This window comes from Sinohyriopsis cumingii, chromosome 10 (genome assembly GCF_028554795.1).
Source record: "Sinohyriopsis cumingii isolate HCF-2022 chromosome 10, ASM2855479v2, whole genome shotgun sequence".
In the NCBI taxonomy this organism is placed as follows: Eukaryota; Metazoa; Mollusca; class Bivalvia; order Unionida; family Unionidae; genus Sinohyriopsis; species Sinohyriopsis cumingii.
Genome location: NC_142970.1, coordinates 68,728,417 through 68,743,057, shown reverse-complemented (window position 1 = coordinate 68,743,057; position 14,641 = coordinate 68,728,417). Strand labels below are relative to the sequence as shown.

Here is a 14,641-nt window from a genome sequence, read left to right as displayed (position 1 = left end):
ATCGCTCTCACAGCCTTAAAAGACGGAGCGATCGGAGCAGCGTCTACAGCAGGAACCGCTGTAGGGTGAAAGTAACAATTAAGATCATAGGCAGTGCTGGCGCACTGACTAAAATCTTATACACGTTGCTAAGCGCACACTCGAAAACAACTGCAGATAAACTTTCAGCACAATTCGTGCAGATTTTATACGGTTGAGAAAAAAGTGTGGGAACTGATGCCTGATCTTCAGATCAATGGCGGCTATTAATGGTTTAAAGCCAGTTCACGGTTTATAAACATCTAACCTTAGCTTTCCGCAATGTGTATGAGGTAATAACGTTTTAACATAATTGTATCTTGTCTGTCAAAAAGTTAGCTTTATCAATGTGGGGTATGTTTGCAAAATGTGATCCGTTTAGTCCTATACTTTGACAGTCGCTCTTGGAAGCAGGTGCATTGAGCTATTGAATTTTAACATATAGTGCTATAGGTTTACCAGTAACATAAAATTCGCACAATTGGTACGTTTCAGAGCCTGTTAGTTCCGCTCGGTGGAACTTGGGTAAATCAGTGATGGTTGCGCGAGGAGATAAATATCTCGGGAGTTAAACAAGCCATATATTATGCTTATTTGCATTTGAGGACGGAAATAGCAGAAAGAATTCGAGGTTCAAGCGTGGAACGAAGTTTCTCGAAGTTACTTACCTTTATATTGTGAGTAACAGGGAACCACAAACACATGGCTTGCTACGCTATTCAATGGACGCTCAGCCACTCGCGTACCGGCGCATGGATGATAGTGTGGAATAAAAAAGAAGCCAAATGACCAACCAACACAGGTGATTAAAGTAAGTATTCTGCTTTAATAACCATACTAACGACCAGAGACATAGAATGAGAGAGAGGTTGTGACGGCCGTTGGACATTTTCATATTTAATTAATCATAACTGATCCTTAGAACATTATATTAGGTTTAACAAACAACAACAACAATAAAATATATAATACATCACGATATGTGTACCACGTAACCGAGACATTTATCGTATAATGTCGAGAGAATTTGCAGCTTTGTTTCATAGATTATATAAATCCCAAGAAAAGTGCACACATCCTACCACCGTCTTCAGTCGCATATATGAAAATGAGTTAAAGTTGCGAAACGAGCGTGACGCGGTTAACTGAAATTAAGGTTTAATATTCTAATTCAGTCTAGGTGTAAATTTGATGTTTAATAGAAAGAAAATTATCTTTTCTGCGCAAATGCAAGAATATTGTGGTACAAAACGACGTATGTAAAAATATTAGCTTCTCAACTCGATAAAATAGCATACCGTTTTCTAGAACACGATGTAATATATCCAGTATTTACACAGGAAAGTAATGCTTTCTCTATTACCCCCTCACTCTTTCTCTTATACATATTCAGAGGATAAAGCATAACAATCACATCAGTATCGGTCCATGGCATATATGTGTAATCATATAACCAAAGCGAGACACAAACAGGCATACGTAAAATTATCTAGTCTACCATAACATTAATTACATACAAGTTACATTAGTGATCTAGGTTTTATGTTATCTTACTGGAACATGGATACAACCATTCAATACAAATGTTCTAAGGATTACTCGGATATAAATCTGAAATTTGCTTCGAACAATATTAAGCAAACACATTGTATGATTAAACCGATAGCAGGATACTCACTAACGCCAAACGCTTATTGTGCAATGCATGCAAACAATATGAGTGACCCGTACATATAATCCACGAAATACATTAGCTTATGTATCCAAAATTATTATTAAAACAATCTCTTGATATGGTATGTGGTCAACATACCGAGAAGAAAGACATAAGATTGGCAATTTGATTTTTTTAAAATTTAGAATTATTACTATTCGGCACACACACACACACACACACACACACACACACACATGCATATTCAGTTGGAGGTACCACACACTGAAGATTATGTTGTTCATCCATCACCCCAATTCTTAATCGAAACATCTACACACTTTATCCAGGGTCTCTGAGATCAAAAGATGTAGATGATCTTAGAAGCAACTACCAAACCATATGTAAAAATACATCAAAAATATTTATAAATATAGCATCATTGCCACTATATCGATATCAGTGTATACATTCGCAAAACATCAATGAAGTTGTGTAAGTAAAAGTTATAAAATTGTAAGTTCCTCGGTGAAAGAATTAAATACATGTCAGGCTAGAATGTGTATATTTGGTGTCAGGTGTTGTTTTTGGTTCTCAATTTGCTGTAAGAAGACACTTTTGCGAGGTGTTCATGATAATAAAATAGCTGGGCTAGAACGCTTGCTCATTCTCTTCCTATATCCATTTTCTCGTGAATTGTTAGAGAATCTAAGCTCAAGCCAAGTGCCTTTAGTACATATTCAATAGGAGTTACCACACACTGAAGGTCATGTTGTTCATCCAGCACTCCAATCGCTAAACCAATGCATGTCAGATTGTTCTCCTCGTCAATCATGAAAACACCAGATCCAGAATCTCCAAGGTCGAAAAAAGCGGTTGATCCATGTTTCTCGACAATATATTGCCCGTTCATTACTACCTTGCTCTTGCTAGGTAGTTCAAGTTCAGAATCGTGAACTTTCACCATGGCACCATCCAGAAGCATCGACCCCTTTGTAAGGCCCGTACTCCTTCCATGCTTGATGACTCTTTTACCTTCTACTTTCTTAAAGTCTAGCGGATATTCAGTGCTCTGAAATTTGAACACTGGTGGATGTTTTGGGTCAAATCCTGCAAATGAATAAGATGTAAGCATGAAGTTTAGTTCTAAGGATGTATAATAATACACCGGTACATTATTTAATAACAAGTGAGAAATATCTTAGAAATGAAAAGTGATAGGGTATAAGCTTCTAATAAAGCTGTTTCCTTAATGAAATGTTATTTCAACATTATAGGTGTAGCTCCTTATTGGTTTGAACAACAATGATATATTACTTCCATCGAATCCATAATCATGTAATGTTTTTAAAATGTCAACGTTTTCTCTGACGTTTATTGTTTGTCTTCTTTGTCTCTGTTTTGTAATTTTACATTTGACAAAGACTCAGCAAGAGTTAATATAAAAATACTGTTAAATGTTCATTAGCAAACGTAAGAGCAAAGTGATGCAATTGACGACATATCAGTGACATTAAAAGCATTAGGTAGACAAGGGACAGTAATGTGAATATATTGTAAGACAAACTCTAGACAGGAAACAATGGATAATATTATTGTTTTCGACAGAATTCTAAACTTACCCGCTTTTTTCAAGTCAGTTAATGGAATAAACGGAAAATTGTTCACATCCGCGTCTCTGTTCGTTACTTTTACTAATGCAGCATCTACTCCAACATATTTGGTGAGGCCATTTGATGGATCATGAAAATGTGGATTGAAAATATATCTAATGACCCTTCCACAGCATGCCTCCTGAAAACTCTTTCTTTGGTTTGGCAAAAGTTCTCCTTCGGCCGGTTGTAGGACATCGGGTCCACTGCACTCAACTAAATGTTCGTTAGCCTTAAGATCACTCGGTTTAATAACATGTGCACAGGTCAAGAAACCTTTTTCTACTTCATTTATCTGAACAAAAGGCCCAAGAGTTCCAGCTACTGGATCATTACTCTGTATACCAATACTGATTCCCATGCACAGTATTTTATGCCAGTCCGTTTTTCCGAGCATACATTTTCGAAAGATACCCTCACGGATATCTACCTTGATAGATTTCTCTCCCACTTGGAGGGACTCTGGAAATGAATCTTCACCATATGGCTTAAAACCTTTTACACGACAGTAAAGGACAACCACCTGGCAGTCTAGTAGCCCTTCACTTCTCGATATAGCAAAGGGACTACCACTAATGGCTTCAAGATTACTGTGTTTTCTGAAAAGATTATCTCCATGCTTCTCGATTGCTTGCTGTATAAATGATGCATCCCAATAAGTGATCCTTTCGATCTTTTGGAGTTTTCTTGTCAGAGGAAATTCTCTACTTCTTTCTAGTTTCTCAGAGTCCTTGTAATATATTTCAATGCCGAAATATAATTTATGTCTTTCTTTCAATGGCCCCTTGTGAAGGCAGATGAAACAGGTTTGTCCTGTCTCAATATTAGTACCAGGCCATACAATAAAGTTTCCGTCTTTGTTGATTCCCAGTAGCTGTCTTGACAATTGATGCGACAGGTGGATAAGAGTATGTTTCTTTAATAGTGAATCAGGATCATCGTGGATGAGTTTCCATATATCAAGGTCTACATTTTGCTGATGAATCGGTGAGACATATTTAACGTCCTCATTTCTTCGAACCAAAGAGCGTAAACACTGGTACCCTAAAAGATAGCTGTCGCCTGAAATAAAAGTAGGAATCTAATATAACCAGGAGCAAACATATCGTCAATAAGCTAGTAATAATACTGAAGCAGTCTAGGTATACGAGAACTCGTGCTAACCATCCTACTGGGTCAAAACCTAATAGACTAGAGGTATATGCACCCGACTATAAACAGGACTAACTGCGACGTAGATCATGAAACAGCATATATTCAGTCGCCTCATGGTTATTTCTAAATACTGTTTGAATGTAGGTGTAACCATTATTTCATTATCTACGTGGGTTTCAAAACTTTTGGATGATTTGATGCATAATTACATCTGCTGTTTACACTGACATTCATGTGCTTATACCACTTTCTCCGAGAAAAGCAAAGTAACAAGAAAATATTACCTCTGTAATATTACTGGGAATCTCTAACTTGCTAAATATGCTAACAAAATTAATTCCTTTTTTGTTTTTGTGAAGACGTTTATAAATAGGTGCAGTAAAAACAGAGCTTTGCTTCATAAATATCCAACTGGTTTCAATAAAAATCATTTGATGCTTATTTATGTCAGTATGTTTATATATATACAAACCAGTGAAATTGAAAATCAATCTCACAATTTTATAATTTGATTGGAAACGTAACGATGTAAAAAAGACACAAATTTATGGTATTACGTAGTGTACAAGGACTACGCCTGGTGTCAATGATTATTTTCTTTACTCTAAACTCTAGACCCGAGAGCCAATATTCTCGTTATTTGCCCAGTTCTTAACACGTTCGGCGAACCTGAAGAATGTTAGCTGAAACACTGTTTTAAAGATAATGTTTTGTTGTTTCTAGGATTAAATACTTTATTTTATGGTAATGGTACTGAGCATTCTGAGATGAGTTTCTTATGTAAAAGGTCATCTAAAACTTATACATAGACGTTAGTAACACATCTTTAGGACATAATTTCATATGGTTTTTTCCACATCTATCACATGCATATCATACTGCCCAAGGTAACTAATTTTGCCAAAATTTCATATCACAAAATGCTTTCCATCTTTAATTTCTCATCATGAAATTTAAGATAGTAATACTGAAATATATACATATATATATAATATATCTTTATCTACTTAAAAGGCTCTATTTATACTACTACCACTACTGGTACAACCAATAATAATAATGACGACTTAACAGAGCGCGCACTCTTTTAAAAGATCCTAATCGCTTTATAACATGAAGTTAACATATGCGGGTAAAAGAACAGGTTGCATATATATAACAAAAAACACGTTATCTAACAAACTTATGCACACAAAATGAGTTTGCAATATTCAGGTGCAATGTGAAGATAATGATAAATGGATGTGTCACATTTATTCTTGCTGGTGGAAAATATGTGTATTGAGAACACTCTTGAATGTGATCATGATGCAGTTCATTTCAAGTAGCTAAGCCATGATATGCAAATGAACGTTTTCCATGGACTGAGTTTTATGCAGGGAACACTATGAATGCAAAGATGAGGCCAACCCTCTAGCAGAAGAATAAAAATGGGTGAGATTAAAGGTGTATATCAGACCAGAGGCAGTCAACGGAATATGGCCAGTGTCGTTTGTGGAGAAGATTGGTGGTATGATCTGTTCTTGTTGCTCAAAGTATGATCCTAGCTTCAGTGTTTTGGAGAAGATACTGTGGTACACGAGAAAGAAAAGTCAAGTCCACAGACTACTAATTAACACACAAGATTGTGAATAGTTCTTATGCGTCTAAACTGTAGGCATGATGCTCTGCAAGTTTTCGGGACGTGTGTTGCAGTGTGTGAGAGAGAGAGAGAGAGAGTATACAGAAGTAGAACATATATTTCTAAGTTACTGTCTAAATTTAACGGGAGTTACACTGATGTTAACTGATTATGGTAAATGCTAGGTTTGATAAATTCTTTGTTAGGCACCAAAAATGGCTTCAGTTGTATCATTGTTCATTTGTAGCTTATTGCAACTTATCATCGACGTACCGTCAGATACGCACTTATAAATGCTTTGGAAGGTGGAAGCAACTAAAGTTGGACAGCTATAGTTGTACATTTGGATGTGGTCAGCACACATCATGTGGGAAACAGGATGGAAATTTATAATACATAATATAGGCTATGAGCGTAAAATAAAGAGAACTAGTTCTATAACAGAATATTGGGGAACACTAGAACAAAATTTATCTGGCTTGAATGCATACCATTTACTATTGTGTTTATCAGTGGGTATTCTAAGAATTTTGCAGGACATGGAAGATGTCCACTACCTGGATTTGTTCTGGTTATTTTCTCAATATTTATTGCATGAGTTTGTTTATACAAACCATCTAATCAACGAAAGACGCCCAAACTCAAACAAACCCACCTGAATCCCCTTCCGACTCGAACATCCCGCACTACAAACCCCAGAAAAACTCAACATCGACGCAAACAACATTCAACAATACTCCACCACCAAGATCACCAAAGAGTAAAAAAGTCGCAAACAAATAGGCAGCAAAAAGGGGTCTGATGACTCCATAAAGCTGCACAATAGGTTTGGAGACTTAGAGGACATGGATGCAGAAGAATCTGCTCCATGTCCTCAAGGTGGCTCCAGACCTAACAACAAAAAATACACCCCCGTACTTCCTCCAGATAAATAACCAAACAGATTGCCTCCGCGAAAGGTCTAACCTATCTCCAGAATCTTAAATATAAACTTGTAATGAAGAACACCATCATACAATGGAACTGTAGAGGATTTAAAGCCAACTACCATGATATTGTTCTGCTTTTAAACGAACATGATCCTGCAGTATTATGTCTTCAGGAAACAGTTTTGAAAAATACGGATAACATCACACTTCAAAACTACTCCCTGTGTAACAACTGCTCTCTAAATGTTGACAGGGACTCAGGAGGAGTCTCTGTTATTGTGAACAAGAGGGCCCCTCATAGCGTCATCCCTTTAAACACAAATTTACAAGCCATTGCTGTAAGCGTCACTCTACATCGAGTGATTACCTATTGTTCCATTTACATACCACCGAACACCAACCTAATACCAAACGAATTAGACAGTCTTGTTCAACAGCTCCCCGCACCCTTTGTTTTACTCGGGGATTTTAATGCCCATAACATTTTATGGGGATCAAATCACATAAGTGACGGAGGCCACAAAATAGAAGACTTCATTTCCAGACACGATTTGTGTCTATATAAAACCAAATCACCGACATATTTACACCCAGGAATGGGTACAAACACATGTATCGATCTGACAATTTGTTCCCATCGCTGCTTTTGGACTATGAATGGAAGGTCGCTGATGACCTTCACAGCAGTGATCACTTTCCAATCTCTCTTAACAGACGGTACAATTGACGAAGCAATTACACATTGGAATTTAAAGAAGGCCGACTGGCCAAATTTGAAACACTTTGTACAACTAGACTTAACAGAGATACTGCTTTAAACGACAATAACACTTTTGAATATGTTACATCTGTTTTAATCGACATTGCAGAAGAATACATACCCAAGTCATTACCAAACAGAAAAAGAACCTCAAAAGCGTGGTTCACAAAAGAATGTAAAGAGGCCATAAGACAACGCCGAGACGCGCTGAAACATTTTAATAATCGTCCAACGCCCGAACATTTAACTAAGTGCCGTATTGTTCGGGCCAAAGCCCGCCGCACGATTAAACAAAGTAAAAGAGCATCATGGAAAAAATATGTTTCAACTCTAAACTCTCGTTCCTCTATAAAGAAAGTTTGGGACACGATCCGCAAAATCAATGGAAAGGGAAAATACAATTCTCTTCGATATCTCAAACTAAACAACAAGAATATCAATTCCAAACATGACATTGTTAATGAACTTGCTGATAGCTTCTCAAAAAATTCCTCATCCTCTAATTACTCAGAAGCCTTCAGAAGATTAAAAACTCACAGAGAAAGACACGGTTGAAATTCACATCGAATAACTCAGAAAGTTATAATCAACCGTTTACACTGTTTGAGCTGATGGACTCTCTGAATAAGGCCAACGATACATCCACTGGGCCTGACGAAATACATTGCCAGTTTTTGAAACACCTCCCAGAACCGTCATTGACAGCTCTTCTGGAAACAATGAAACGAATGATCAATTCTCGGCTTGTCTGGTACTTGGAAACTAATAATTTAATATCTCCTTTCCAAAGTGGCTATCGATATGTCCGGAGCACCAACGATCATCTGGTTAGACTAGAAACATTCATTCGCGATGCATTTATCAAGAAAGAACATTTAGTAGCGGTTTTCTTTGATTTAGAAAAGGCATATGACACGACATGGAAGAACGGGATACTAAATGACCTGGGCTCTACTTTCTCAGATCTGCACAAGCAAGAGATGGGTGTGCCCCAGGGCAGTATTTTATCTGTGACACTTTTCAATAACAAAATTAATAGCATCACTACATGTTTGACTACTGGTGTGGATTGCTCGCTATATGTTGATGATTTTCTAATATGTCATCGATCAAAGCACATGCATACAGTTGAAAAACAACTACAGCAAAATATAAACAAGATTCAAAATTGGGCTAGTACGAACGGCTTCAAATTCTGGAAATCAAAAACGGTATGCATGCATTTCTGTCCGTTACGACGACACCACAATGAACCTAAACTCACGCTGGACGGAACACCTATTCCAGTTATTGAGGAAACAAAATTTTTAGGTATTATCTTTGACAGAAAACTGACTTTTATTCCACACCTAAAGAACTTGAAAGTTAAATGCTTAAAAGCACTTAACATACTTAAAGTAGTAGCCCACACCGACTGGGGGTACTGATAGAAAAGTCATTCTAAATTTATATAGAACGTTTATTCGCTCCAAACTGGACTATGGTTGCGTTGTGTATGGTTCAGCCCGAAAGTCATATCTTAAAATGCATGATCCAATTCATCATCAGGGAATAAGACTGGCTCTGGGAGCATTTAAAACATCCCCGTGTGAAAGCCTGCTAGGTGAAGCGAACGAACCATCATTATCGCACCGTAGAGAAATGCTTTCCACACAGTCTGCTCTCAAATTAAAATCAAACCCGCTGAATCCTGCTTTTTCGGCTGTTTTTCAACCCAAATACAAAACCTTATACGAAAATAAACCAAACGCCATACCTTCCTTTGGCATTAGAATATCATCGAGCCTTGACAGTACAAAAATAGATCTTTCTAAAATTCAGAAAACGTCCATCTCCGAAACACCACCCTGGCTATTTAAACAACCAAAAGTACTTTTTACGCTACATGATGGAAATAAAATCTGAGACAAACCCTTCCGTCTTCCACAACTGTTATCAAGAACTCCTCACCGAATTTAAAAACTACACAAGACTTTATACCGACGGATCAAAGGATGAGGAAAAGGCGCCTGCAGCCTTCGTTTGTGGAAATCACACAACGCAAGTTCAATTACCAAACTGGAACATCAGTTTTTTTCAGCCGAAATCAGAGCAATAGTCCTTGCTCTGCAACATGTAGAAAGCAAACGTATTTTAAACAGTATCATCTTCTCTGACTCACTATCAGTACTCCAGTCACTACACAACAGAAAACTGGAGAATCCATTATTGAAAAACATACTCGTCAAAAATACCGAGATGAGTGTCTCCCACAATATAATATATTGCTGGTTACCTAGCCATATTGGTATGAAATGTAACGAAAAAAGCTGATCGCGCTGCTAAAATGGCCCTTACTTAAGAACCATCTGATTTTAAAATACCGTATACTGATTTTAAACCTATTGTCAGAAAGTCCTTACGTCAGAAGGGGCAGGCATCATGGAATGATGCAGTGAATAACAAACTTCATGCAATCAAGCCAACTCTAGGAGAATGGACTCCTTCCTACAGAACCATTCGTAGGGAGGAGGTAGTCATTGCAAGAATCCGAATTGGTCATACTTATATCACCCACACCCACATACTAAAAGGTGAAGACCCACCAGAGTCCGTTTATTGCAATCAACCATTCACTGTCAAACACTTTATAATGGAGTGTTTTGACCTGCAACCTACTTGCGATCAGTGTTACAATGTGCATGACATGTAGGAATTTTTTGATACTATAAACATGACTCGTATTATAGAGTTCCTAAAAGCAGTGAATATTTACTCTAAGCTCTAACTTTTATGCTATCTCCTTGTGCAGTTTTATGCAATATATATACCGTCCCTTTTTAATACCTTTTCATTATTTTTCACTAACATACAACATTTACATCCCCCGTTTATCGGGAAGCTTTATTTTGCACCGTTACCATCTTAACGTTTTAATTTCAACTATTTGTTTTTTATATCGCTGGTCGATATGATTCTTTTTATAATTTAAAAACAAATGTATACATATAACATTTTGTTTGGCGCTAAATAACCTATGAGTCCTGATGCGCCGTTTAAACACAATCAATCAATCAATCAATCAATCAATCAATCAAACTGTCTAATAGTCTTTTGGTTATGTGTATTTAATTTGCATTGTTTGTTTATTATTTTGTGAACTTTTTAAAATTTCATTATATGCTATTGATAATGTGACATTTTATCATGTAAACTTTGCAGCCTTACAGATGAAAAAATTCATTAGTTTTATGATTGTGACCTAAGGTCATGTAGAGGACTATGTAGACTTGTTACTAGAAAAATCATTTATTCGTGCTATAGGTATTTGAGGTAGAATCATTTGTATTACTGCTGTGTTAAGTAGTTCATTTGGACTGGGCTTTCTTTTTATTCAAATCATTTAATTCAAGTGATTCGTCGCTGGAAATTCAAAGTTCTCTTTAAAGTTACAATCTTTGGAAAAAGACTTAAATTGATATTGAACTTTTAAATAGAGATATTGTTTTGGATTGTAATATTGCGACCCAACAAAAAGCTGTTGGGACATCATCAGTACTCTGGTCTCAACAGGCACACCAACACCTTCAATGCTGGATTTAATTTTGGAATTAGATTAAGTTTATCTATAACTTTCATTATAATAACTTATGTCTGTAATTCTAGGATTATTTTGGATTACTGTACCCCTTCGTTCCTGTTAGTTTACATTTTTACTTTGTCTTATAAAAACATAACTTGTTTGTTAAATTTTACAAGGCTTGCTGCTTCTCATACGTTTCTGTTACTTATTTTAAGACCATATATTCATAATATTTAGCAATTACAGATTTTAAGGTAATGAATTGAATGGTTAGATCTTGGGGTTTAACTTATATTTTTGTTGGTTGTGGCCTTAGGACTATCTTGTGTGCCAGAGACTCAAGAACAATGACTCAGGTGGGTAGGGTCTATGGCTAAAGCTAATAAGTCTGCCAAGCAGTTAGAAATCTGTGCACAAATGAGTTAAATTCTAGATTATAGTCCTCTATGCAAGATAAATAGTTTTCCATTAGTCATAAGTGGTGAATGCTCTACTGCATTATTCACATATACACACCCACAGATATAAAGAGGGAGACAGAGACGGAAATTTCAATTAATTAATAATAGCTTCTAGATCCTAAATCATTTCAACTATCTACGAAAAGACAACGTACCTGCTTTATCTACTACATCCGGTATAAATTGATCAGCGTAATACAACGATTGTGGTATGAGATAGGTTCAAACAGGTAAATGTTTATGTAAACAAAGAACAGGAAAGAAAGAAACCACGTTACGAATCATGGTGGAATGGAGGATAGTCTGTGCAAACCGTAATGAATGATATAACATTGAATGAATACAAGAAGAATAAATAGGTTGCATATAGCTCTTTCTGTGAGCTGTCTGCAGGCGAACATAGCCAGGAATGTCATGTCTAAATAGGAATTTATTAGATAATATAAAATATCGATTTTATGCTACCAAGTACAAAACAGAAAATATATTATAAAGGATGTTTGACAATTTGATCCAAGTGTACATTGTTTTGACATCTATTGAAACGTTACATTAATATTTCAGCAATATATTAGACTCAAAAGTCAAGGTAAACTGTGCAGTTAGTTTTGCTAACAGTCAAGGTAAACTATGCAGTTAGTTTTGCTACCGAGTGGTTTAGTGATAAAACGTAATGCTGGTAATAAGAATTTACTGAATTCCACTTCTTCATTTAAATTAGGAGTAAATCCCGATTTAAATACCGACAATAGAACAATATAAGTTGACAAGCCACACGTAATAATTTGTACACAAAGGGACAACAAAGAAACAGGTGTTAAAACTAATAACACTTATAGTGACAATCGTACAGTGCCTAACATGAAATATATATATATATATATATATATATATATATATATATATATATATATATATATATATATATATATATATATATATATATAGGTAGACAGTTCCGAATTTATAAAATGCGAAACAAATATGGAAATGCCTGTTGAAGCTGAAGGAATTTCCATTTTTCATTTTCAAACTGATTCAATATCTAGTGAATGAATTAATAGTTATATCTTTCACTGAAAATACAACGTTTTCTGCATTTGCGAAAGCAAATGAAATTATTACAAGAATTAAGAAAATGAAATTCACAGCTATTTAAGAGATATTTTCTGACTGATGTTAAAGTTATTTTTTTTCTACACTAATTATGACACCTGGCAATTATATTTAAGCTACAATGATGCCAGACAATAACGCTATCATGATGTCAGACAAGGATACAGTTGATATTTTAGCTACGTTATATAAAAGTCAGCAATATTTATGATAAATTATTTTACATGTACCAACGAATGTGCAGCTACTACTATAGTCATGTCACTTACCGTCCACATCTATTTCATCTACACAATTTACTATGGTTGGCAAATTATTAATGCTATAATATCAACAGCAGCAGAAAGCTCAACAGTTATTTTCTTTCTATTTGAACATATATATCCACCCACCGCTTTGCCCGTAAGAATTGATTCCTATTCCATTACGACTATGACATATCACTAAAACTTAATGCTATAGTGTCGGTGGTATAGGAATTGTTGCCTAGCAGACAGACATATGGACCTCGTAATTCTCGAGCAAGGCGATGGGTGCCGTTAACGCGCACACCCTGGATCTCCGGAGAGTACGAATGTAAATTCTCTATCCTGCCTGATAATGCTATTTGTATCATATTCATAATAAATTGTGTTAGCATTATTCATAATAAATTATGTTAGCATTATCCAACGTTCTCCTGTGGAAATCAAGGGTATCACTTTCTTTCCTTTTTCAGCCAGACACCCCATCTTCCAAAGAAACTGTTAAAGGAAATCCATTTCCGTATATCATGTAGTATACATTTTCAGGCACAGTATTTTTATAACATTTTAATAAATAGTGAGCACAAGCACAACACAAATAACATTATTTACCATTCTGAATTAAATTCAAAATATACCGTAAGCTACATAATAATTTTCAAGAGTATTTGTAATTTTAAACTTGACTTCTAAGTTGATATGGAGCTGGAAATGAGAGGTATTACTTTATTTATTATAATTTGTGCTAAGTCATTTTATGATTTAACGTCTTATAATACAAAGGATACTACATACCAGAAAACGAATAGTTAATCTTAAAATAATAGACTAATGACCTATAATTGAAATACTTTAATCTGATGAAAATTAATGAAATTCAAAATAATGTCATTAAAGAACTAGAATAGTAATGTGGTGTAAAAAAGCATCCAAAACATATCAGTTTTAAACTTTGTAGCGGTTGATATTGCAAGTGTCTCCGCTGGAGTAGTTGTGTGAACGTTTTCTATGTTTGGTTTTTGGTTCATTTTTAATGTGGTTTGTTGCGAAAGCTTTAAAAATTAGACAGATATATAATAAAGTTCTAAAAAACGAATAAGATTGTAATATCTACTATAACTATGTTGATGATTTATAAATTTAGTAATGACAGTGAATAGAAAAGATTGTTGGGACGGGATGTCAGGACTGTGTTTCGTGAACTGGATTTACTTAAATAGCCAAGCAAATTTACCTTGCAGCAAAAGGACAGTTGGAGAAAGCAGTATTTTATTTTTAAATTGTATTGCTAATAGTGCAAGTACATTTTACAGCTGAGATGTTGGGTGGCCAAACCATCTATGTTGTACACCTTTACATATCACTAAAATTTCAACTCTGTTCACTTGGCTTTGAGTCTCCAGCTCGACCAACGTGGGAAGGGGAAACATTTTGAAACATTTTTCAGTACCTTTGAGTGGTCGGTGTA

At 35.6% G+C, this 14,641-nt stretch overlaps 1 protein-coding gene across 1 annotated transcript in view; it reads right to left on the bottom strand.

Moving 5' to 3' along the window:
- Positions 1-830: 830 nt before the first annotated feature.
- Positions 831-14,641, bottom strand: part of LOC149790347 (uncharacterized) — an 82,082-nt gene continuing 68,271 nt past the window's right edge. Inside the window, exons 5-6 of the mRNA XM_089973455.1 lie at positions 3,295-4,386; positions 831-2,782 (exon numbers count right to left, since the gene is read on the bottom strand). Coding sequence (XP_089829581.1) covers positions 2,337-2,782; positions 3,295-4,386 — 1,538 coding nt within the window. The 3' untranslated portion in view covers positions 831-2,336. The remainder of the gene's footprint in view (positions 2,783-3,294; positions 4,387-14,641) is intronic.